Here is a 24,471-nt window from a genome sequence, read left to right as displayed (position 1 = left end):
TGTAATTGAGTCTATTATTATCTATATAGACAATTGTAACAAAACGTGAATTTATCTTTAATATTTGCATATTTACATCAGAAAGGTATAAATATTATTGTGTTATTATATAAGATTTTCTATAACATAAGTATATAAGTTATTCCCTATATTAGAATAATTATTTATATATCAATAAATGGTTAAATTAATGACATGGAGTGATATTCAAATAGATTTTATTTACAGAATAAGAAAATTTGAATACTAAACTCGTAATTATTGAGATGATTTTATTTAAATAATATTTTAATTTAAATGTGAATTAATTCCGTTGTCAATTAGGATGTAGATATATTATGATTAATAAAAAAGAAAATATTTTCATCCTTAGAAACTATTAATAATATAATAAATTACCCATTGCATCAAAAGGTGATGGAAGGGGCCAAAGAAAAATTATTTGGCGGTGAAGTAGAAAAGTGAAAAAGCATGCAAGGCCTCTTATAGAATTGGGTCTGCCTTTTAAGTTTTTACAAGAGAGCAAGCAAGTGATTATGTTCAAGTTTTAACTCAATCCACCGCTCTACTTTCCTCTATGCTCTCCTCCACTCTGACACTCAAAACGAAAAAATAAGGTAAAAAGAAAAAGAAGTATATCTGTGCAAAACTGGCAGAGAACCCTGCCAATCTTCTTCCTCTCTCTACGTCTATGTCTCAATGGAGGGAAAGAAAGGGAGAGAAAAGATGAAATGGAAAAGACAAGTGAAAAGGCTGATTGGAAAAGAAAGGATGTTTGTCCCACGTGCAATTCGCACGTGGCCGCAACTGCGGCGGTTGGAAGTTGATACTGTCACTCACCGCATGAATGTTTGCTTCACGCAATCTTTCTCTCACTGCTCTCACTCTCTCTCTCTCTCTCTCTCTCTCTCTCTGCCGTGGCTTTAAAGCTTGAACCAAGTACACACCCCACCCTACTCACGCCCCTCCTCTGCTTCTTCTTCAAATAATTAAGGACCAAGCCTGTCCCTTCTTATTGCCCACCACTAAAAGCTTCGATTTTTCCTTATATTTATCAAACTAACTAATCGGCAAACCTATCCTTCTTTCTCTAATTAAATACCCATTTCTTCCTTCATTTCGTTTCTCTCTTCTCCCTTGCTAGTTGCTAGACCCCACCAGAATTTAAGAACACACAGAAGTGGATAATCTCTGTAGGAAGACATTGAAAGAGAGAGAGAGAGATGAGTGGTGCCAATAATGGAGGTGGGCCTTGCGGTGCCTGCAAGTTCCTTCGGCGAAAGTGTCTCAAAGGGTGCATTTTTGCACCTTATTTTGACTCGGACCAGGGCACGGCTCACTTTGCAGCAGTGCACAAGGTGTTTGGTGCTAGCAATGCCTCCAAGCTCCTCCTCCGCATACCTGCACACAAGCGGTTTGACGCAGTTGTTACTCTTTGTTATGAGGCCTTGGCAAGGGTTAGAGACCCTGTTTATGGCTGTGTTGGCCACCTCTTTACTCTTCAACAGCAGGTAAATAACTAATTAAGCTACCTCTTTCATGGTAATGCATGCCTTAAAGCTTCTCTTATAACGATCATGCTAATGCGCATCTCATATTTAAAGGGATTTATTGTCAAACTAACCTTATGCCTGTTTAAGATTGGTCGCATACCTTACCTTATGCTTGTTTTTTAATTATATTAGACTTTAATTTCTGAAGATTTCTTTTGTTTGACAAAGAAATCACAACCTTGTTGGTAATATGGGCGTGAAAATCTTGGTCGTTTGTGTATTATAATGATATGGGTAGATCTATCACATCATCTATATACCTATTGTGATGTGGCCAAAATTTTCTTGATGTACAGAGTTGTTGGAAACAAGATTAATTCAATGTTTCCTATTGAAAAGATTGCACTAAATAATAAATGTTGGTAGCCAGCCACTAGCCCGGCCAAGTATATACCACTTGAAGCAAATCCAACAATGCCTAACTTATTGTGAGGCAATTGGTATACAATTTTCCAACATAAATTGTTGCTGTTAAAGTTCATTTCTTGGCAGCAGTCATATATTGATATATACAAATTTGAGCCTAGCTAGATAATAGACGAAAAGTGTAGCAAGTTAGTGGTAAAAGTCTGGAGTTAGGTCAAGGTTTTCACTTTTCACATTTGCATTACTGTTTGTTTTGCAAGTTTGCCAGTTTTCTAGGCCCACGAGCACACGTTAAGGACAAGTTTTCCACTAGGGTTATCTTTTTCTCAGTCCTGGTTTTTCACTTCTCCGATATGGTAATAAATTACTGAAGTGAAAGAAGCTGGTACTATATTATATATCATTCACTTGCAGGGTAACAATCTATTCGTCTTCTGGGGTGTAGCAATCACAGGTTTTCCACATAATTGCTTGAAACTCCAGCTAGCTAACTTGTAATTTTAATGGTGTGTGGAAGGAAACCAGAGAGAGAGAGAGAGAGAGAGATTTGCAGCTGCTGGTTTGGTTGCCGCAGCTAGCAAGCAAATTTTAGCAGCTCGAGAAATATTGAAATATTTAAAGTTTTGACTTTGGTGGTCGACCTTTCTTGTAATCTGGAGGAGGAGACAAGGTAACCACCTTGGTGTATTTTATTACAGAGATTGAGAGATGATGAGCTTACAATTAGAAAAGAAGAAGGTTTCCTTGTGTCAATGTTTGTGGGACCTACCCACGTGTTGGTTCTCCTCCGAGTCTCCTGTGTTAAAAAATCTACTGCGCCCTTAAAAGTCTTAATAATCACATGGGATATGATTTACTTGTAATTATGATAACTAATTTATTAGAAGCTTATAGTAGTATATTATAATGGCACACACAGTTCTTCACGCAGTTTTTCATTTAATGGAGTTCAAATTTTGTGGCTTGTTGAGTGTTTGTGCAGATAATCATCACCAATTGCTAGGTGTTTGCTTTAATTAGGTAAAATACCATTAATTACCTTCTTAGTTTTTGACTTAGTTTGGATGCTTTCACATAGAGGACAAAACTTCATTTTCACAATTTGATTGGCCTACCACTTCACATAACTATAAGTCTTGTTTGGTTGAGGTAGTTTTAATTCAAAATTTTCAAGTTTTTAGAAAGTAATAAAATTTATAATTTATTATTGTTCTTGACTTTTCAGAAAATTAAAAATCTTTAAGTCCTTCACTCTTCAATAAAGCAACTTATTTACTTTTTAACTTAACCAATGCCATAGTTTTTATTTGCATCACATGTTTTAAGATGATAGACTATTTTTCTATTTACATAGGACAAATTTTTAGTTTATATATGTTGCAACATGCTTCTTCCGGGGAGCATCAATAATTATTTCATAGAAAATAAAAATTTATACAGATTAATTATGACAATTACTAATTAAAAATTGTGTTAATTAAGAATAAGCTTCTCTTGTGATTGTAGGTAGTGAATTTACAGGCGGAGTTGGCTTACATTCAGGCCCGTCTTTCAACATTGCAGAGGCTGCCTTTGGCGCAAGCACAGGCTCCACCAGCTCAAAGTCCCTGCCAAACAAGTATAGGATCAACTTCAGTGGTAGCATCTAATTCAAATGTATCAATGCATTTTGATAAACTACAACAGGTATCAACGGAATTCACAAGCCTCTCTAACCCATTGGATGATTTAGATCATCAACTTGTCAATGATGATGATCTTCAGGCCTTGGCTCGTGACTTTGTGTCTAGATACTTGCCAGGAGTCAGATTCAAGCCTCCAAGTCCAAGTTCTCAATAGATACTTTTTTTTACCCATTGTTGAACTGGGTTTGGCTCCTCTTATGTGTACTGCTAGCATGCATCTTGTATTTGATTTCAGGTGTTATGAAATCGTACTCTGTTTTAAGCATGGGCTTAGGCCTTAAGAGAATAGTTCCACTTCATTATATAGGAGCAATGCCTCCAAGGCTTCAACTTCCCTTTGGAGGCCCCTCAGCCCATGTTCCACTGTAAAACTATTATGCTTCTTAGCATGCATGCCCAAATTCTTGTAAGGAAAAACTTTTTTTTTTTTTTGGCCAAAGAAATTCTTGGAAGGCGATGGCCGGTGGAGTGGTGTAATCCACGTGCTACTTGGGCTTGTACTGATGATCCAATCCGACCCATGGTTGATTCTGTCCTTCCAAAATTCAAACAAGCGCATTCCAACAGTTGTTTTCTTTCTCAATTTTCTTAGAATCATGTTTTCATATTATAAGATTTTAAATTCTTAAAATGATATAGGTCTTCATACTTATGAAACTGAAATCTTTTTTATGTTTACGATCTCTAGTGTTTTAAGTGAAACATGTACAGCCAGAACAAATTGGGATCATCTACCTCAATCCACACGTCGTTCAAACACATTCAGTTGCTTCCCTGCTCACACACTATACCATTTCAAGCTTCAACAATAGCTTCCGAAACAATGTAGATGCCATGATTCTTTGGTTAAACATATGGAAGATTGAAAGAAGAAAAAACTACATTTAAAACAAGGATGAGGAATAAGAACATGATAGAAACGGGAAGGAAAAAAGAAAAAAGAAAAAAAAAAGATGAGGGAAAGGGGGGAGAGGGCTGTTGTGCAGCCAGCAAGAAGGAAACAATAGATTTCAGCATTAGAAGTAGAACAGCATCATTTATCCTGAAGATATCAAACCTCACCAAAGCATGATTTAGGTAACAGGTAACCATACTGTCTGAAGAAAAGCACAATCTTTTTCAGAAATGAACTATATAATCTTCAGGCATACCTTTTTATCACCTTCAATGGAATGCTGCTACTTACCTCCATACTGCTTCCAAATTGGATTTCTTTTGCCAGGTAAAATGGCCTTTGCAGACTGAAGAAATAACTCGAGCAATTATGGGAGTTATTTACTCAACAATAAAACATGCAACTAACAATTAGCGGGGACAAGAAAAAAGGGGTAATTACATTTAAATAAGCTTATTCAAAAAATATTAAAAAAAGAACACTCCCAATTACCACCCATTAAAGTACTTAAAGTACTACTTCTTTCAGTATCCCTAAACAAATCATAATTTTGAAAATAATGTAGGATGCAGCAAAAGCTTTAAATATGCATGGAAAAAGATGGGCGTAGTAGAAAAAGAATTAAACTATCCAAAACTAGTTGATCTCAAGGCGTCAAGAGAAACATGCCATCCACTTAATTGGCCAACACTATTAAGAATGTATTACCAGACAGCTAACATATGCACAAAAAATCCACAGGAATGGAAGGTCTACACTTAAAATATAAGAGGCTACACTATATTTAATGCCAGATGATAGAGCATATAAGTTCCAATTACACATACGCAGCAAATTACTACAACAAAAGACCTGCCACCTACTTACAGAACTTTGATCCAAATGCATCACAATTGAACCTTGAATGCTAGTACAATAAAAACACCAACAAATGGCTATTAACTGCTTGAATGTGGGAAAGAAAAGTGATCATGTAAATCAAACAAATGAACAGTTATCAAGACACTAGCACATAAGCCTGAACAAAAGATTTAAAAAAAAAAGAAAAAAAAAAAACAAGAAAAGTCCCGACGGATCATCTTGCAATGTTAGGACTGGAAAGTAGAAAGCAAGATTTAATATATAATACATGCAAGAATAACTGAATGACACGCATCATAAAAGGAACCACCTGAAAGTTATAAACGTCCAGAAAATGGTTACCACTAGTCATAAGTAAGGTATGTGCAGAAAGCCCAATTGGGCATACTTTACAGAACAACACACAACAAAGATAGCTAAAAGCATGTCAGAAGCTCCAATCTTCAGTATACATAAATGTACAGCCCACTTCCACCAGACAACATATGGATGGGCAAGATATAAACTCAATGACTATGTTAGAGTGGGTTAACCAGCTCTCAGGGCTCTAAACAATCTCCCCATGCCTGAATCCACTGTCCCCACAATCTGCACTGGAGTCTAACCCACAAGGAGAATCATACCATTTAGGATTCTCCTGATAGAAACTATCAACCTGTATAAGACCTACATCTGTCACTATAGCCTCATCATGTCTCATGGGCTTGGTTAGTTTAGTATCTTCACAGTCAAGTATGCTCTTCTCATCAAAATCGCTGCACTTCAACCACTTTTCAGGCTTACAAGGCTCACTCATCAGATCCTTGTCACTCCTACACTCTGTCCTCATCTGGTCCCAAGGAACCACATCCCCAAGCGTCCGTCCAAAACTATCTTCATCATCATCAATCAATTCTGTTTCCTTGCCATTCCCATATATCCTTTCGTGATGATTATCACTCCAGTGCGGCAAATCGTTATCACCAACTAGCACATCATCTGCATGAGGCTTGTGTGAAAGCAACCCAATTGTCTTTGAGCTGTCTTCCCCCATACTCCTAACTTTATTAACAACATCAAACAACTCCTGCGACACCAAAGCCAAAAATTCACTAGGAATTTTCCTTAATCTCCCCTCCAACAACCCAATTTCATTTCTTAACTCCTGCACCTGCTGCAAAACCGAAAGCTGCAAGTCCCCTTCATCCTTCCCCATCAACCCAAACCCCTCACTGTCAACATCATCACGCACACCATAGTCCATTTCTTGATCCATCATAAAGCTACCTTTACTCCCAACAACCCGATGCATAATCCTTGCATTCCCATCCAAGGGCCCTGGCTCATGGCCCGAATGCACTGCATATAGTTTGAAGACTGCCATCCCCTCTTCTTGATACACAAATGTCTTATCCTTCTCATTGTACTTGGTGATTGGCACTATTGCCCGAATCCTAAACCCACACCCACATCTCTTCGAAGCATAAGGCTCCCTCTTCAAAATCCTGGACTTCTTGGTTACGGGCTCACCAGCCCTATGACAAGCATAATCCTTAACCTCAGCCATAAAAGGCTTATACCTAATATACTTTTGCCTAATACAAAGCACAACCTTATGTTTGGCAGCCAATTGCTGTAGCCTATGCGGCACCTCCTTAGCAGGAACGTCAAAAGACTCGGTGTATTCAAAACGACGGCGTTTGTTCCTGGAACCAGAACCCTCAGAGGCCGAGCACACAGGGCAAGCAGCTACACAAACCCTAATGTAACTCTCGGGAATTCCATAAAACTTAGCCCCTACAGTCCATACTTGTTTAATTCTCTCTATGGTTTCTCTAAGCCCTAGGTGCTTTAAATCTGCATCCCCATGAAAGCTCATAACAATATCTTGCCATTGGTTAATATGAGAAACAAATTGTTGAGAGTTGTTCTTGAAGCAAAGAAATTCGTTACCAGAAGCTGGGTCAACGTGAGCCGTGAGCTTCTCCTGGATGCGCTTCCACCCGGTCACATAGGCGGTGTCCTCGTTGCGGTCCTTCCAAACAGCGCGCCACGATTTCAAGACAGAGCGCGGCGTAGCAGCGCGGATCTCGTCGGGAGTGGCGAGGCGGTGCTCGAGAATGCAGCTAATCATGAGAGAGTGAGACTCCACATTGAATGTGTAGAATTGGGAAGATATATGAGGCTCCGTGTTAATGTAAGCCGGAGCATGACTGCTATGAGAGGCATTGCTCTTGGGATTGGAGTGAGTCGGGTGAATCAACAAGTCATCGTTGTCGGAGGAGGACTGACTCGGCGATTCCGGAGAAGAGGAGCGGAAGAGGACAATTTCGGAGAGTGAGAGGTCGTCTTGAATGGACGGCCGGGATTGAGTTTGGTGGGTGGGGATGATCTGGGGAGGTGGGCCCAGATCATGGTGATGATTGTGGAAGAGATCGTGTTCGGTTTTGTGGGGATTCATGAGACAAATTGAAGAAGCAGAAGCAACAGCAGCAGCAGAAAGAAGAAGATGAGTGAAGTGAAGAGGGAAAGAGAAGAGGAAGGAGGTTTCCAAGTAACTTTCCTCGACTTTCTTAGTTTTTCCTCAGTTGCTATCTGACATTTTGGAATTCGTAAGGGTTTCTCTTTTTCTCTTTCTTCGCTAAATTTGGAAGAAAATTATAAAATAATTTTAAATAGTATATTCTTTATATTTATAAAAATTTATTTATTTTAAATAATATATATATATATTATAAAAAGCTTTTAATAGTTTTTCTATTATAGGACAGAAATTAAATAATTAAATTAACTGTTTTAGTATTTAAAATAATAACTATTATGTTTTTCTATTTAAAAAAATTATATAAATATATAAATGAGAGAAATATTGAAGCTAATCAAAATACCTTAATAATTTAATATTATTATAATGAATGGTTAAATTTAATTAGTTACTATAGTACTTTATTAATATTTTTTAATAATTCTAAATTTAATATAATTATAATTCTAAATTATAATAAATATGTATATAATTATAATTCAAAAAATCACGAGACTTTAAATTTTATTTATAATAACACATGTACATAGTTAAGTATAAAAATATATTAAATTTTAATTTACTATGTGTCGTATTTTTTTAAATAACGATTATTTAATAAAATAATATTTTATTAAAATTATTTTTAACAAATTCCAATTAAAATTACAATATAAAATTATAATTATAGATATAATTCTAATTTAATTATAATTTAAATTTTAAAAAATTAAAATTTGGTATAACACATTGATGATAAAAAAAAAATTAAATAAATTGTGTATATATTACAAAATTAAATTGATATAAACTTATTGTAATATTAGAATTCTTATTTCAATTTGATAATTTCTCTAAATTAAGATTACACTATTATAATTAATATTTTTATTTATTTATTACATATTAGTAATTAAATTTAATTATAACAGTAATTTTTCATAAAAATATAATCTAATTAAAGATATAAAAAATTTTAATTTAATAAATATTTTTATTTATAAAATTAATTAAATTATTATTATTTTTATTATTTTAATTTAAAGAATCAAATTTAACATTTAATATTTATATGTAAATTATAAAGAGAATAATTGAAAATGTATAGAGATAAAATTATTATTATTATTATTATTATTATTATGAATTAGAGTTTTCAGCTAAAAATTATTTTAAATTTTTATTATAAAATTTTATAAATTTAATATTTTAAAATGCTATAATTTAAAAAAAAATATTTTGAATATAGATGGCAATCTTTTACAAATGCCAACAACATAAAGTGATTTTGAGAATGAAAAGTTATTGGGTATACCTGTACTAATATTTTTTATTTACATATATATGGGATTCACTTAGAGTGTGTATTTTTCAGTTATAATCGAATAACTAAATTAGATTGTAAAATTTGATTATTTTAATAAAAATAAATTTAGTTTGATTATTAGTTTAGCTATTTTTGATTTGATGATCGAAATAATTAAATTTCTATTAATTAATATATTAATTACAATTTTATTAATAATATATACTATATAATTTTTATTTTTATGATTTTATAATATTATTTAACTTACAATATTATCTTATTAATATTAAATCATATTTTTTATTTTTTATAAATAAAAGATTATAAATATATTTTTATTAATATTTTATTAAATAATTAATAATATAAAATATATCACTTATTTTTTTATTAATTTCATTATAATTGATAACCAACCGAAAATTTTTTATTTTGATTGATTTTAATTTTTTCTTAATTTTTTTAATTTGATTAATATTATTAAAACCGATTAACAATTTGATTTAATTTAGTTAACTGTATACTCACTCTTAAATCCACCTTAAACCAATAAATTAACTAATTTTTATTTCTTAAGATCACTATTTTTTTAATATTTCTGGGTGAGTAAGAGAATTTTAATTTATAGCATATTTAAAAAAAGTTTAATTTTAAAATTTATGTTTACCTTCTATAATTACTTTATTTTTAATTTATTTAATTTCTATAATTATTATCAACAAAGTAAAATTTATTTTATAAAAATATAGTTATAGTGGAAAATCCCTATTATGGTTAGACCTTCTAAAATTTATAAAAATATTTTTTTTATTAAATTAGTTTATGTCTATAATTTCAACAGCTGTATGATGATTCAGTGACAGTTTTTTTTTTTTTTTTTACAGGAAATGTTAAAAAAAAAAGAACTAAATAATTCATCAACAATTTTTTGGGATAACTAAATTCTTGAATTTGATACAACAATACCCCAAAATAAACACTATCCATTTACATAAACATTCCTATTTATCTAAATTTCCAATTTCGCTATAATTAGACTTTTTTTAATATAAAAATTTATTGTAATTTCACTTTTCATTAAAGTAAGAGTTTATTTAATACTTATATAAAGAGTTAAAGTCAATTAATATTTTCTCTTATTTTACACGTCTATATTAGCAAAAAATAAAAAATAAAAAATAAAATGAGTCACATAAAATAGAAAATAAAAATTAAAGGAGAAAAATGTATTTCGCTTTTTATCATTTGAGTTTTGCTGATTTTGCACTTTCATGGTATTGCTCTGTTTTTTTTATGGTGATTCTCAGGTTTTCTTCTAATGATCTAAAAGGGTCATCTTCTTCACCCAACCCAACCCATTGGAAAGAATTTGATAGAGCTTGGGAGGGAAACGAAAATTAAAAATAAAAAAAAATTATGGAAAAGAAAATTCTCCTTTTCCAAAACATAAAAAAGAGGAAAGTGTTATTTTTGTTTTCCCTCCTTTCTAATATTCAAACATTGCTTTCCAAAACGCACACATCATCATGTTCTGGTTGAAATCCAAAATTAAACTAGTCTAATTTAAAACTGGATTAAAATCAACATAATAAAAATTAATTTTAAATTAAAATCAATCAATTTAATTTTGAAATATAAATTAAAAAAATTAATTATTAAATTTAATTAAAATGAAATGAAATTTAAATTAAAATTTAAAGATTATGTAATTTGATTTCAATCTCCCTGAACCATTGATACGAAATTACTAATGAGTGGGAAAATTAAAAAAGAATTGGCACGGGCACGGCACCGCACACACAATCTTCAATTGCGCACCAAAACGCAACACGCTCCTTTCCACGGCACACCAACGGAACCCCATTCCACAATGATGACGCGTCAATATCACGTTTGATAGACTGCTCTTTTTCCCGACGTAACGGTTCGTCCCGCTCCTTCCATTTCCCTCCCTCAATTCATCAAAGTCAAGCGTTACTTTGTGCCTTAACCTTTTCTCTTGCTCTAGAGCTTTACTTCGAGTATCAAAACTCAATTCCATATACACACTGTACATACTATTTCAAAACTCACTCCATCACCCAACACCCATCATTCCCACCTCCGGTGGCCGCATTTCCTAGTACTTTCCCCGTCGCGATGTATAACAATCAGAACGATCGCATCGCCAGCGTTGAAACAACTTGCGGATTCTTGCTAGTGGAATTGCAGGTTTTTCCCTCTTCTATCAAATTGGTTTTCTTTTGTTTGGAAGACAATGTGAATTTTGTTTTTGTTTGTTTTCGTGGATATCAGAACATGTGGGACGAAGTGGGAGAGAATGACGTTCGAAGGGATAAAGTGTTGTTCGAAATTGAAGAAGAGTGCCTGGAGGTGTATAGGAGAAAAGTTAATGAGGCTGACAAATGTAGATCTGAATTGCAACGTGAAATTGCTTTCGTTGAAGCGGAAATTGAGGGTATCTGCTCTGCATTGAGTGAGCAACCAGTAAAAGTAAGAGAAATTATGGTTGGAGAGTTCATATTTTTTTGGAAAAAACCCACCATTAAGTTGTTATTTTTATGTCCTCAGTATGAGCAGAAGGCGAGTGCAAAGTTAAAAGAAAAGCTTCACATCATTTTTCCAGTGTTGGAGGAATTGCGGAAGAGAAAAGCACAGAGGAAAAAGCAATTCCTTGAAGTTCTAGATGAACTAAAGAACATTTCAAAAGAGATTTTCGGTTCTACTACAGAAGATAATCTGTACGAGAAGGTTTTGGACGAGGACGACTTGTCCCTCAGAAGACTAAAAGAGTTGCAGAATCACTTACGCGAGCTTCAGAATGAGATGGTTTGCCTAGCTTCCTATTATGTGTCTATCTCAAATGAATTTTAGTATCAATTTTTTGCAATTCGACACTGCAAATGTTCAAGTATTATATGCCGTGGATTATTTTCTTCATTTACCGTTTTGGAATTGTGGTTCCCAAACTAGGGTAATCATGCTACAAATCTTTTTGTTCTCTGGCTGATTTAAATTATATCACCTGCAGAGCAATCGTTTGAAGCAAGTACTGTGTCTTTTGGACACTCTGAGCTCCCTCTGTGGGGTTCTTGGTGTGGATTTCAAACACAAAATACATGAGATCCATCCAACTTTGGATGATTCTGAAGGATTGAAAGACATGACCAACGATACAATTGAGAGGTTGACTTCTGCAATGCGAGGTTTCCGAGATTTGAAGATACAGAGAATGCAGAGGGTTGACACTTGAGCAAAATTTCTTCAGCATTGTTGCAATTTTTTATTTTCTTCTTTCTGCTTGGCACATCTAATCTTTTAAACTCAATCAGCTTCAAGGTCTTGGAACTGCCCTTCTGGAGCTTTGGGATTTGATGGACACTCCAATTGAGGAGCAACAAATGTTTCAGAACGTTACCAGTTTTATTGCTGCTTCAGAACCCCAAGCTACGGAGCCTAATATGCTTTCCACGGACTTCATTAACCATGTGAGTTGGTTAACCATTGGAGTACCAAAATAATGAGTTTTCCTATTCAATTAAGTTTCAATTGCCAATTTCAGGATAACAATAACATATGTTCCAAATACTCGCTCTTTTCTTCCACAGGTTGAGGATGAAGTCTCAAGGCTCAAGCAGCTCAAATCAAGTAAAGTTAAAGAGATTATTCTAAAGAAGAGGCTGGAACTAGAAGAGTTATGCAGGAACGCACACATGGTAACAGAATCACTTACTGCAGCAGAATATTCGATTGAGGCTGTAACATCTGGTAAGAGTTTGAGGAAATGTACAATCTAGAACTACAAGTATCCTGAGAATATTATCCATGGCGACCTCTGAATTTTTTGAAAAACCAGTGTCGATCAATGATGTTCCTGAAGGCCTAAAAGTGCTTTGATGCCAAAAAAAAAAATGATACATTTGATATCATTTGGTACATTTGGTGCATGCAAATTCTGGTTCCTGATGCGTAATGTTTTACTTCTGACACAATTTCAGTTAAATTGACAAGTCTCTGGGAAAAAAAAAAAATTATGTATCATTGGTAACCATACAAATGCCCGATTGTTATGTACTATGTTTTTACAGGAGTGGATCCTGTGCATCTACTAGAAGAGATTGAATTTGAAATTGTAAAGGTTAAAGAAGAAGCTTATAGGAGGAAGGAAATACTCAACAAGGTGGAGAAATGGTTTGCTGCATGTGAAGAAGAGTGCTGGCTTGAGGAGTATAACAGGGTTGAGCAACTTTTTTTGCTCTCACATATAAATTTCCATTCTACTTTCCTCAGTCCTCAATACAGTCTCATTATTTATTGTGATTTTCTAGGATGAAAATCGTTATAATGCTGGAAGAGGTGCGCATCTTACCTTGAAACATGCAGAGAAAGCTCGTACAGTTGTTAACAAAATCCCTGGTAACGATGTTGCCTTGTTCTATCTCAAAATTGTTCCACTCATGGAAAATGGATTTTTCTGTAAACCTCTCATACTTGAGAATAAAATGTTCTCCATATTATTGATAAAGATATTGATTTTGATGAGTTGGCATCTATTGTTTTGGTTGGTGGTGGAGCAGCAATGGTGGAGGCATTGACTTCAAAAACCAAAGTTTGGGAGAAAGAACAAGGAATTCAGTTCTTATATGATGGTGTAAGCACTTTCTTTCTAATCCAATAAATCTAGTTCTTATCCAAGTTGCACTGGATTGGATTTGATATTTCCATAATTCTTGATTTGGGCTTCATTTTTATTTTTTAATTAAATTATTTATCTCATAATTTTTTGTTGTACAGGAACGACTTCTGTCTGGACTGGAACAGTACAGCAACCTAAGGAAAGTGAAGGAACAAGAAAAGATAAGACAAAGAGTATGAACTTTCCTTCAGTTAGTTGTTAGCTATCTTTACAAAACATTCCCTTCTTTCTTTCCTCTCTCTCATATTTGATAGGATTTAACTTTATATAAATTTTTTTCTATATATTTTAGGACCAGAAGAGGCTTCAGGTGCAGCTGATGGCAGAGCAGGAAGCACTTCTTGGGGCAAAATCCGGTCCATCAAAGAGTGGAAGGAAGGCTTCTAGAACTTCAGTTGGATTTGCAAGTAACAGGAAACTCTCCCTTGGTGGAGCAATGCTTCAGAACACTAAAGCGGAAAAATCATCTCCACACATGCATCTAAATAAGAAGGGTGATTATTTCAGCCAAAATAGCTACTTGGGTTCCCAGCAAATTTGTGATTTTGCAACTCATACCTCTGGTATGTTTTTTCCTGAGTCAGGGCTCTGGTTTTCCGTGTACATAAGAGCAGAAAAAAAAAAGTTTGGTTGATTTGGCCACCTTAGATTTATAATCTATGTCGTATTGTTAAATTATATATTTTTGTAGTGGCTAGCAATTTTAGATGTTTTGATTGTTTGGGTAGCTGTAAGACTACGGAAAAATATGATGCTTTAGAATCAGGCAACTTTTTGTCAAACATTTGTAGGTAGAAGAAACTCAGAGATTGGTGGTCATTTCGTAAAGAAGCAGTCTTCTGCAAAGGCGTGTCCAAATGAATTGCGCTTGATCAGAAAGCCTCTCTCGCCAATTCCTGTAACGATGTCTTCTCAGGCCAACATAGCAAATTTCCCAGCAGATAAGGCAGGATTGCAAGATACTTTTACTAAGAAACCATTGGGGACACCTACCAAATCGATCTCTGGTGGAGATGAAGAGAACGGAACCCCAAAGACACTTCCAATTCTGGTGCCAACAACTCCAACAACGACTTCGGCTTCTATGCTGATGGCCTTAACACCGACTACACCTTATGTTTCTTCTGCAGCTATAATAGCAAAAAAGGTTGTGAAGCAAAATGAATACTCTTTTGAGGAGCTAAGAGCTGGATTTATCTGTCCAGAATCACAACTATAATCATTGTTGCAAGTTTGACATGTCAGTAACTTGAAAAGAATTTCAAACTGCTGTTTTGAATTTTGTCCGCGATCTGTTATGAGGTCAAATTCAATCCACTTGCTAGTTTTCTACACTCAGCACACGAACAAGGAACGTGTTGTGGGGTTCATTTCACCATTTCACAAAGGGGTGGGTCCAGTTCTTTTGGAAATGAAATGATTGAATACTAGATTAGAAGTTGGCACTTGTGTTTCGGAGAAAAAGAATGATGCTTCATATTAAATTGTGATTGCCTTCTATCAACTTTTTGTATTATATAAAATATACTAATGGCTGCCTTGTGCACATTCGAGTTCATTGGAGGTGAGGGGACTACATGGGGACGAGAGATTTTTAGTTAATGTTTCTTGCAATCAAAATGTCGGGCCCATTGAAATACTTGATGTGGGACCGGTTGGCATGTGCATCCTCGGACAATTGTAACGACTCATCTACCAACCCAGAATTTTTCTGACTGCTTTGCATGGGAAGGGAAGAACCTTTTGGTCAACACCCCCTCTGCCTGCCAATGGCGCTTTTGCAGGCATGGTAGATCACCTGTGACTGTAATCTTCTTTTTCTTCTTTTAAAAACCTTCCCATGGTACATCATCACATGACTTCTTTATATTAAATTCATTTTAAATTATACTAATTATTCATTATTTTAAATAAGTAAAGCTCTAGCAACAATCAAAATTTAACACATAAAATTTATATAAATTCTTTAAAAATATTTAATCTGACTTAATTTAATTGCTAAAGATATATCACTTTTACATTCAAGTTTAAATCCTTATATATGTATATATGTTGAAAATTATTATACAAGTTAATTTGTAATATAAAAACTCAATACACGGTCGTTTTTATTGACATCAAACTAGTGATAATTAAAAACTAAACAATTAAACATGAAAGCGAATAAAGAGATAAGATAAGATCAAAGCATGATATAAAATTGTAAGTGTACAGTAGTAAAATATTTTAATGAAAGGTTGATATGCCCGCTTGCCACTTTTTCTCAACCTGACGGCAGGTTCAAATCTACGGAAGGAAGAGATCTAAACCGAATCATGGTGATTAGATTTCAACGATTTTGATTTTGATGATTTCAATATTGATTTGATTAAAAATTTTTTCTTTAAAATGAAATTTGAATTAGATTGAACCTCTAATTAAATTGCTAATTTCAATTTAGTTCAATTTAAAATATAATGAGAAGAAGAAGGAGATCAATCTTTTTTGAGATGGTTTTGATTCAATTTGAACCAATAAATTATTAATTGATTCAAAATTTAACCATGCTGATTGTAAACACAATTCAAACCGTAGTTGGGTTCGATCCAATTAATATTTAATATAAAAAAAAATTATTTTCTCAAAGGAGAAAAATTATCACACGCGTGGTACTGCTATTGGTGCAAAAAGAATATCAATATGTTCCCATATCTCACACGGAACAAAATATTTTTATTGTTTTTTTGAAAGGCAATATTTTTTTTTAAACTGTTAAAATTTGTAATTTTGTTATTCGAAACTGGCTGAATAAGCAACATTTAATAAAGAAGAAAAAAGGGCCGACACTTACGCGTGCCATTAATAATTAGAGTATTTCACCCACACCTACACCCAGTCAAGAGCCGTTTCAAAATTAGAATCAAACCGATTTAAACAAGACTGAAACTTATTAAATCAATCTTTGACTCAAACAGTAAATGGATGGGAACGAAATTCAACTAGGATTAAATTAGACGGTTTTAAGTTGAATTTTTTTTATTTAAAAAATTAAAAAATATTAAATCATTTTGAATCAAATTAAACTTCAATCTTAAGAGTTCACAATTTCAACTTCAGTTCACCTAAAAATCAGTGGTTCTCAATCGATTTAAATTGGAATCAGCTCAATAATCAGTCTAAATACGCTTAAGTATATTTATTTAGTCAATTTTTAATTATTATTTTAATTAAAATCATGATGAATTTCATATTAAAATATATATCCATATATAAATATTTTATTAATTGAGTGTTTGTGAAATTTCCTAATGAATAACCGCAAATGCCAATCAAAACGAACCATAGAAATTCTAACCCTCACCTGCAGGTGACGCAATCACCATTTACTAACTCCAGCCCACATGCAAGCGCGCTATACTTCTGTAGTCCCCTTAAACTTTATACATTATAACCCGTAAATTTTTTTTTTTTTATGTGATAATAATAAAATTAATTATAATTTTTTATAGATTAATTATAAAAAATTTTAATAGTATAAAATAATAAAATATATAATAATTTATTAAATTATTAAAAAAATTTTACTTTAAAAAATATTATTTTATATTACCAATATTAATATATTATTTATAAATTAATTATTAAAAATTTTAAAAAAATTATTTTATAAATATTTAAATTTAAAAAAATTTTATGTTATATTTTTAAATTTATAAATAATTTTATTACAGCCCCTAAAATTATAACCGGAAATTGAACAAACACTAGGACACACAACAGTGGCACTTTTTGGTAATTTACGTCCATTTTAAGGACAAATGTTAGTATTTTCGACGAAATGGACAAAAGCAGATCAGCGGCAAGAAAAAGGCGGCCCTCCAACCCCTCTTTTGCAGCTCTTTTTTAAATATAACAAATTATTTTTAAGAAAAAGCTAATTACTTTTTCACCTTATTTCTCACACTCTTTCAAATTTTCCCCATAAAATTACTATTCTAATATTCTTTTAATTTGAATTTCAAAATTGTTTAAAAAAATTTGAATTTCAAAATTTTAAAGTAAAAAATTTTTATTTAATTTTTTATTTTAAAAAAATTAATTATTTTATTATTTTATTTTTAAAAAATTAATTATTTTATTTTTAAAAAATTAATTATTTTATTATTTTATTTTATAAAATATATTAATTTATCTTTATATTTTAATTTTAATTTTATTTAATTACTTCAATCGTTTTAAATATTAATTTTAATTTATTCCATTCATATGATTTAAAAAATGCAACTACTTAATTTTTTTTAATTACTTAGTTTTTATGAAATAATTTCTTTTATTTAAATATATTAATTAATAAAAAATTAATTAATATATTTTTAAAATAAAAAATGACTCATTAATTTCTTAAAATTTAAGAAATTAAATAATAATTTCTCAAAATTCAATTTTCACATAAATTCAGTTTTCCCCACGGATGTGAAAATTCTCTTAAATCAATCCTATTTATTGGGGTTTGCAAATAATAATAATAATAATAATAATTATTATTATTATTATTATTATTATTATTATTATTAAAATTCTTCATTTCCGTTTTTATCTTTGCATTTTTATTATTTGTTTTTCCGCTACCTCAAAGTGGTTTCTGTTCAGACAGGAAAAAATCGGCCAGTGGTTTTCCCGACACCTGGAAAGCTAAACGGTGATTCGGTTTTCTCGAGAAATTATTTTCTCAGGAAACAAACTGTTGCAAGAGAACTGTGATTTTTTTTTTTCTGAGCTCTTAGTTTTGAATGAGTGAAAATTAAGAGAAACTTCCATATACTGTTTGAGCTCAGCAAATGTGAAAAGGCCTGTTGCTGTTACAGGTCATGATCTTTCCTTTTTTTCCTTTAGCATTTACTCTTTTATCCGTTGTTGAGTTTGAGTTCGTTTCTAGTTTGTGAAAGTATTCTGTGAAGTTGGAGTTTTTTTTTTTTTTTTGTGTATATTGATAATTTTTCAGGGATTTTAAGTTTGAGCTTGAGGTTTTGATCATTGAAGATTGAAGTAAATGCTGAGCCTCGACTGTATATTCAACTATTTTTGTTGGATTTGTTCCTTTTTTATAAAAAATAAGAGTTTGATCTTGTAAATATTTGATAAAGCTTTTTTTCATCAAATTGTTTTGGTATATAAGCGCTGGTGTTCAAGGCTTGAAGTAAATTTCCATTGATATTCATTATGGATTTTAAGTCTTTTATATTTCTGATTTAGTTTGAATCATGAATGTCACTGATAATGATGCATTTCTATGTTACAGATGCTGGAATGAGGATCTAGATTTGGCAAAAATTTGTTGTTAGGTTTAGTGATTTTGAATGCTTGTGGATTTGTGCATGGAAACAAGAGAAGGATTAACTTCAGGGGTTACAGTGATAGGAGCTGAAGCTCCATCAACTTATCATGTGGCGCCAAGGACTGAAAATACTAGCCAGATGGGATTGGCCGGAGCTGTGTCACCGCTTAGTGTGGGATTGACTGGAACAACGGAGAAGAAGAAGAGGGGTAGGCCTAGGAAATATGGGCCGGATGGGACAGTAGCTAGGGCATTGTCGCCAATGCCAATTTCTTCTTCAGCTCCACCTGGTGGAGACTTCTCTGGCGGAAAGCTGGGTAAAGTATGGTTTGAAAAAAAGAAGTACAAGAAAGTGGGAACGGAGAATTCAGGTATGTTTTTCCCTTTTGAAGCCATTTTATTGATTCAAATTTAAGCATGTTTTGTTTAGGATTGTCCTATGTTACATATTAGTATGATGCAGTACTCAGCAGTGATGATTTTCATTTGTTTTTAATGAATGCTCGTTGATTTGTTCTGTTTTTGACAATGGAATGGGTCCATGCAGCTTTGCAATTGAGATTTTGGATTTAGTGTCTTAATTGGTTGGAAAAATTATAAGTTGCCTTGAAAGGTTCCTTCACTTCTTTATAATGGTTACTGGAACTTTATGTGGGACCTGGTGAGATGCTCTTGTTTAAATTTGAAAGAATGACTATAAATCTGGTTCTGAAAATAAAAAAGGTGGGCTTTTGTGGGAATGGTGTAAGAGTTAGAATTGTGTGGCTAATTTTTTGGTCTATGCCTTTTGTTCATGATACAGCAATACGCAGCAGTGACAGAAACAGTATGAAACTTATTGTGGAGAATTTAGTGATTGATGATGTCTTATGGCTATACTGACTTTAGTAGAAAATAGAAAACAAAAAGAGCTTTCTATTCCCGTCTTCCGTAGGACATTGCAATTTATTTGGATAGATTTTTGCTTTCAGAATATGATTGTTTTTATATCAAAAGTTTTGCTATGAAATCCAGTTTGTTGCATGTCAAATTTTACTCCTCACACAGTTGAGACTCGGAGATTGTTAATGCTTGTTTCCTAGTATGCCAACTTTGGCCAATATCTAAAGCAGCTCTCTGGATTTAAATAAATTTGACTTGCATGAATATATACTGTATGAGATAACATCTATTCCTTATGACATACTATCTATTCATTCCAAGATTTTTTTTTTCCTGTCGTAAATTATTTGTCAGGTTTCTAGTAAATTGTTGAGCTTTGAAACTCAATTTTACAGCTAGTAAATTCAAACTTTATATTGCTGTGCCTTTCATTCCAAATTAGATGTGGTTTAGCTTTAAATTTCAAAATCTTGTTGAAGTTTGGGTAGGCAAACCTAATTACAATTTAAGGAAGTTAGAATTGAAGCATCTATCAGATCATCACTGGTAAAACTTAAACTCTAATTTCTGTGGCTGTGGAATTAAAATGTCCAAATCTGTAGAAATTTAAAATGCTCAAAAGTATTGTTTCTGTTAAAAATAATGAAAGGTCTTGTATTTAGGCTTGTTTTTACAATGAGTCTTGTTTCTACTATGCAATTTTTTTTTAGGAAAGGGATTAATTTGCACTGAACATTAGTTGAATATTGAAAAAGACTTATCTATTTGGTTTCACATGGCTGCATGATAGGCAAGTCAATTGAAAATGTATTTCTAGATGAATGCCTATATCTGAATAAACAAGGGAAGTCTCTATTTTATCCATATAAATGTGTGTGAATGTGTTTTTCATTGGATGAGTTTGTTAGAAAAAAAGAATGTTATCATGTATGAACCACATACAGATTAAATTTATGAAAAAGTATTATGCTCACAGTTTTATTAAAAAGTATTATGCTCACAGTATACAAAATTTAAGATTTCATAATTTTGTTACAATTGCCTTTTTCTAATACATGAGGCTTACTTGACACATGAAGGTCTTCCACTTTCTTTTTGAAGCTATTTCTCTATAATTTCTTTGACTACTTTAATTGTTGTTCCTTTTCTGTAGTATAAGATTAAAAAGTGAAGTTTATCCTGTTTGTAGATGCATTAAACTAACAAATAAGGAAAAGAATGAAATCTGATCCTACGCTTTCAGACATATAGGTCTAAAAGATGTCCATATTAGAAGAATATTATTTGCTTTAAATGCCAACTTTTAAAATTAATGTTCCTTTGCTGCTATTTTGTAGGTGATTGGGCTTCTACTTCAGTTGGTACAAATTTTACTCCCCATGTCATCACTGTCAATGCTGGAGAGGTATACTTGATTAATGGGGAAAAATTGTAAAGTTTCGTACTCTGATTATGTTGATACCATTTCTGTTTTCATAAAAGAATTGTATTTTTAAATCTGGATGAAGCTTATGATAAATACATCTAAATTTATGCTGATTTTAATACAACTAACTAAAGGTATGGCATAAAACAAAAGGTTCTTATTCAGTGAATATAGTTTTTGTAGTGACTTGAGGATACTGTATATCACATTCACAAGAAATATCCCCAAAAAGGTTGAAATGAGATGCTTTGACTTTATAATAACTGTAATGGCCCTTATGCATTCCATATTTTTGAGTTTGAGAAGTAAAGCTAGTTCCTCTTCTACCATTTCAATGAGTATACTTTGTCTTTGTCTCCAGCATATAAAATGAGTTTTTCTTGCCAAGAATTTGTTTTTCTTGCTAATTTTATAAAATTAATGATGGGTATATAGCACTAATTTAAAAGTGTTAACTTTGTAAGTGGACCATTTGCAACTTTAATCTCTACGTTGAGCTTTATTTAACTTTGCTAGTGATTTTCTTTGGTTAAGGATGTTACTATGAAGGTTATATCATTTTCGCAACAAGGACCTCGAGCTATTTGCATTCTGTCTGCTAATGGGGTAATTTCAAATGTTACTCTTCGTCAACCAGATTCTTCTGGGGGTACTTTGACATATGAGGTATGCCATTTACAATAAAATTTTTAGATTTCTGTAGTTTTTAATTTTTAATTGCATGCAATGTCTATTATAAGAATGCTGATGCCTCCTCTATTATTGTTGTAATTTTTTTGCACCACAACAGTTGACCTCTAAGTATTAACACATGACATGAATTTGATACCACACGAAACCAAGCTCTCATTTCGTAAACCAGTGTTCTTGGCATGATAACTAAAATTCTATATTTTATCTATCAAATCTGGTTTGTAAGTCGTTATGTCATAGGATTTATCTGATACTCAGAATAAACTAATAACCTTCTACTAACATGAACTGAAACTGCAGTTAGCATCTATATAATATTTGTGCTGCTCCAACATCTATGATCTATGTAATACCTGAATTTAAGTGGGTTGAGAAAAGTGGGTGTCCAATGTTGGGTTTGTATATGTTCTGCTTATTGCAACATTAGTGGATATCAGCAAGTGCCAGATAACAATTTGTGGACATAGTTCAGTCAGCTGCTAGCTCTCTCCGCATATGTTCACTTCCTTATTCCTTGTCTTAATTGTGCTGTTATGGTTGTTAAAGTAAAGAAAGAAAACAAAAAAAAAAAAAAAAAAGGAAGAGAGATGAAGAAGAAATTTTTGGTTGAGCTTTGATATTAAGAGTAGAATATAGAGGCAATGATGCCTGAACTTTCACGTTGACTATATTGTGAATACTTTTATGTCTACCTAAACTCTTTCATTCCATAAAGTTTTATTACTGCATATCTTATCTTTATTTTGTAGGGCCGATTTGAAATACTTTCTTTGTCTGGATCATTTATGCCTACTGAGAGTCAGGGAACAAGAAGCAGATCAGGGGGGATGAGTGTCTCCTTGGTGAGCCCTGATGGTCGTGTTGTAGGAGGAGGTGTTGCTGGACTTCTAGTAGCTGCTAGTCCTGTGCAGGTAAGCTCCTTTTCTTTAATATAGCAGTAGGAAACTTAGTATTCAGCCTGTTTGTGATTATCATTAGAACTGGATCAAAGGATGTAACACAACAGTGTTGTTAATATCCCACATTAGTTTGGGATAGGGGTATAAGGTCCTGGACACTCCTTCCCTCATGAGTTAGCTTTTGGGGGTGAGTTAGGCGACCCATTTTCTTAAGAAGTGTCGAATGTGAATCACCAAAATAATTAAGCGCCATAATTTTTCTTTACTGGATTTTTCATTAGAGATTAGAAGTGACATGTCTTAAGTTAATCAGGATGTGGAATTTAACGTTTGCAATCCTTGGCTAAGCTCATTGATTGTGTGGTTGTGATGTTCTTGCTAGAATAGTAACTTAATCCCTGCTCCAAGTCTCCAAGAGTGGAAATGAAACAATGCTTGGAGTGCTTACCTAATCCTTTTGTTTCCAGGTTGTGGTAGGTAGTTTCCTGCCTGGTAATCAACAAGACCCGAAACCAAAGAAGCTAAAGATTGATTCAGTACCAGCTGCCACTACACCTGCGCCAGCCATAGTTGCTTCTCCTGTACCTGCTGCATCTAATCCAGAAAGAGAGGAGAATATGGGTGGAAACAGGCAACAAAATCCCTCTTCCTTCAGGAGACAAGACTGGACTGCCATGCAATCAATGCAAGACATGAGAACATCAGTTACTGATATCAACATATCTTTGCCAGAAGGTTGATTTCATTTGCCTTTGTGTGAGCATCTCAAGGTGTTTGACTGACTACATAGAATGACCATGGTATTCCACTCGGAGTTTTATGTTTCTCATATTTTCTAAATTGTCTGTAAGCTTATTGAATCATTGCTTTAGCATGAAGTAGAGGCTGGACTGGGAGATTTGATTGTTAGGCTAATTAAAGTAGGCCTCTTTTAGTTTGTGATGGGTAGAGTATTTGGATGTGAACAATGCTGGTTTGCCTTTTATATCTATTTCTTAGTGACACTTCTCTCAGATTAAAACCAAATTTTATTGATTTTTCGACTGATTTTTTTTATAAAAAAAAAAAAAGAAAAGGAAAAGACAATTCACTTTGGATTTTGGAATTTGTATGGCCTCTGCGTAAAGAACATGGATCCTAAATTATTCCCTATGAAAATTTGTTATTTGTTTCATCAACCATATTTTATCAAGGCAAAACCAGAAGGCTACTACGTGTCTGGGATTTTTGCTTCACGAAGAAAAGCGGACACTGCATATGCCTCAACTTGAACGGCATTTAACAGGCCGGTGACTGGTCACTGGGAGGCCAGCTTCTTCCTTCTTTTTTTGTTTAAAATTTTTTTAAATTAAACAAAATTTGAGAAAATTGCAAGGATATTATTATTAT

The 24,471-nt window shown here is 32.9% G+C and overlaps 4 protein-coding genes across 5 annotated transcripts; 3 read left to right on the top strand and 1 right to left on the bottom strand.

Annotated features, from left to right (window-relative positions):
- Positions 1-908: 908 nt before the first annotated feature.
- LOC110656244 (LOB domain-containing protein 19) lies at positions 909-4,031 on the top strand. The gene is made up of 2 exons (XM_021812885.2): positions 909-1,511; positions 3,426-4,031. Exons 1-2 carry the CDS (start codon positions 1,224-1,226, stop codon positions 3,756-3,758), a joined length of 621 nt encoding a protein of 206 aa, XP_021668577.2. The 5' UTR covers positions 909-1,223; the 3' UTR covers positions 3,759-4,031.
- A 1,598-nt stretch (positions 4,032-5,629) lies between these two features.
- LOC110656243 (uncharacterized) lies at positions 5,630-7,988 on the bottom strand. Its single transcript, XM_021812883.2, has one exon. The coding sequence runs from the start codon at positions 7,798-7,800 to the stop codon at positions 5,908-5,910; it is 1,893 nt and encodes a 630-aa protein (XP_021668575.2). The 5' UTR covers positions 7,801-7,988; the 3' UTR covers positions 5,630-5,907.
- Positions 7,989-11,021: 3,033 nt separating this feature from the next.
- Positions 11,022-15,719, top strand: LOC110656242 (65-kDa microtubule-associated protein 3). 2 transcript variants are annotated; one of them, XM_021812882.2, is made up of 12 exons: positions 11,022-11,383; positions 11,468-11,665; positions 11,744-12,001; positions 12,204-12,413; positions 12,505-12,660; positions 12,781-12,940; positions 13,261-13,409; positions 13,501-13,588; positions 13,750-13,823; positions 13,967-14,041; positions 14,161-14,431; positions 14,660-15,719. In XM_021812882.2, exons 1-12 carry the CDS (start codon positions 11,312-11,314, stop codon positions 15,085-15,087), a joined length of 2,139 nt encoding a protein of 712 aa, XP_021668574.2. In that variant the 5' UTR covers positions 11,022-11,311; the 3' UTR covers positions 15,088-15,719. The 2 variants fall into 2 exon arrangements, with proteins under 2 accessions (XP_021668574.2, XP_058008331.1); XM_058152348.1 differs by having other exon boundaries at positions 11,182-11,383; positions 14,161-14,362.
- A 2,739-nt stretch (positions 15,720-18,458) lies between these two features.
- LOC110656239 (AT-hook motif nuclear-localized protein 7) lies at positions 18,459-24,086 on the top strand. The gene is made up of 6 exons (XM_021812878.2): positions 18,459-18,712; positions 19,147-19,553; positions 21,402-21,469; positions 22,025-22,156; positions 22,933-23,094; positions 23,550-24,086. Exons 2-6 carry the CDS (start codon positions 19,205-19,207, stop codon positions 23,820-23,822), a joined length of 984 nt encoding a protein of 327 aa, XP_021668570.2. The 5' UTR covers positions 18,459-18,712; positions 19,147-19,204; the 3' UTR covers positions 23,823-24,086.
- Positions 24,087-24,471: the final 385 nt, after the last annotated feature.

Source organism: Hevea brasiliensis, chromosome 9 (genome assembly GCF_030052815.1).
Source record: "Hevea brasiliensis isolate MT/VB/25A 57/8 chromosome 9, ASM3005281v1, whole genome shotgun sequence".
NCBI lineage: Eukaryota > Viridiplantae > Streptophyta > Magnoliopsida > Malpighiales > Euphorbiaceae > Hevea > Hevea brasiliensis.
This window is presented reverse-complemented; position numbering and strand designations above follow the sequence as displayed.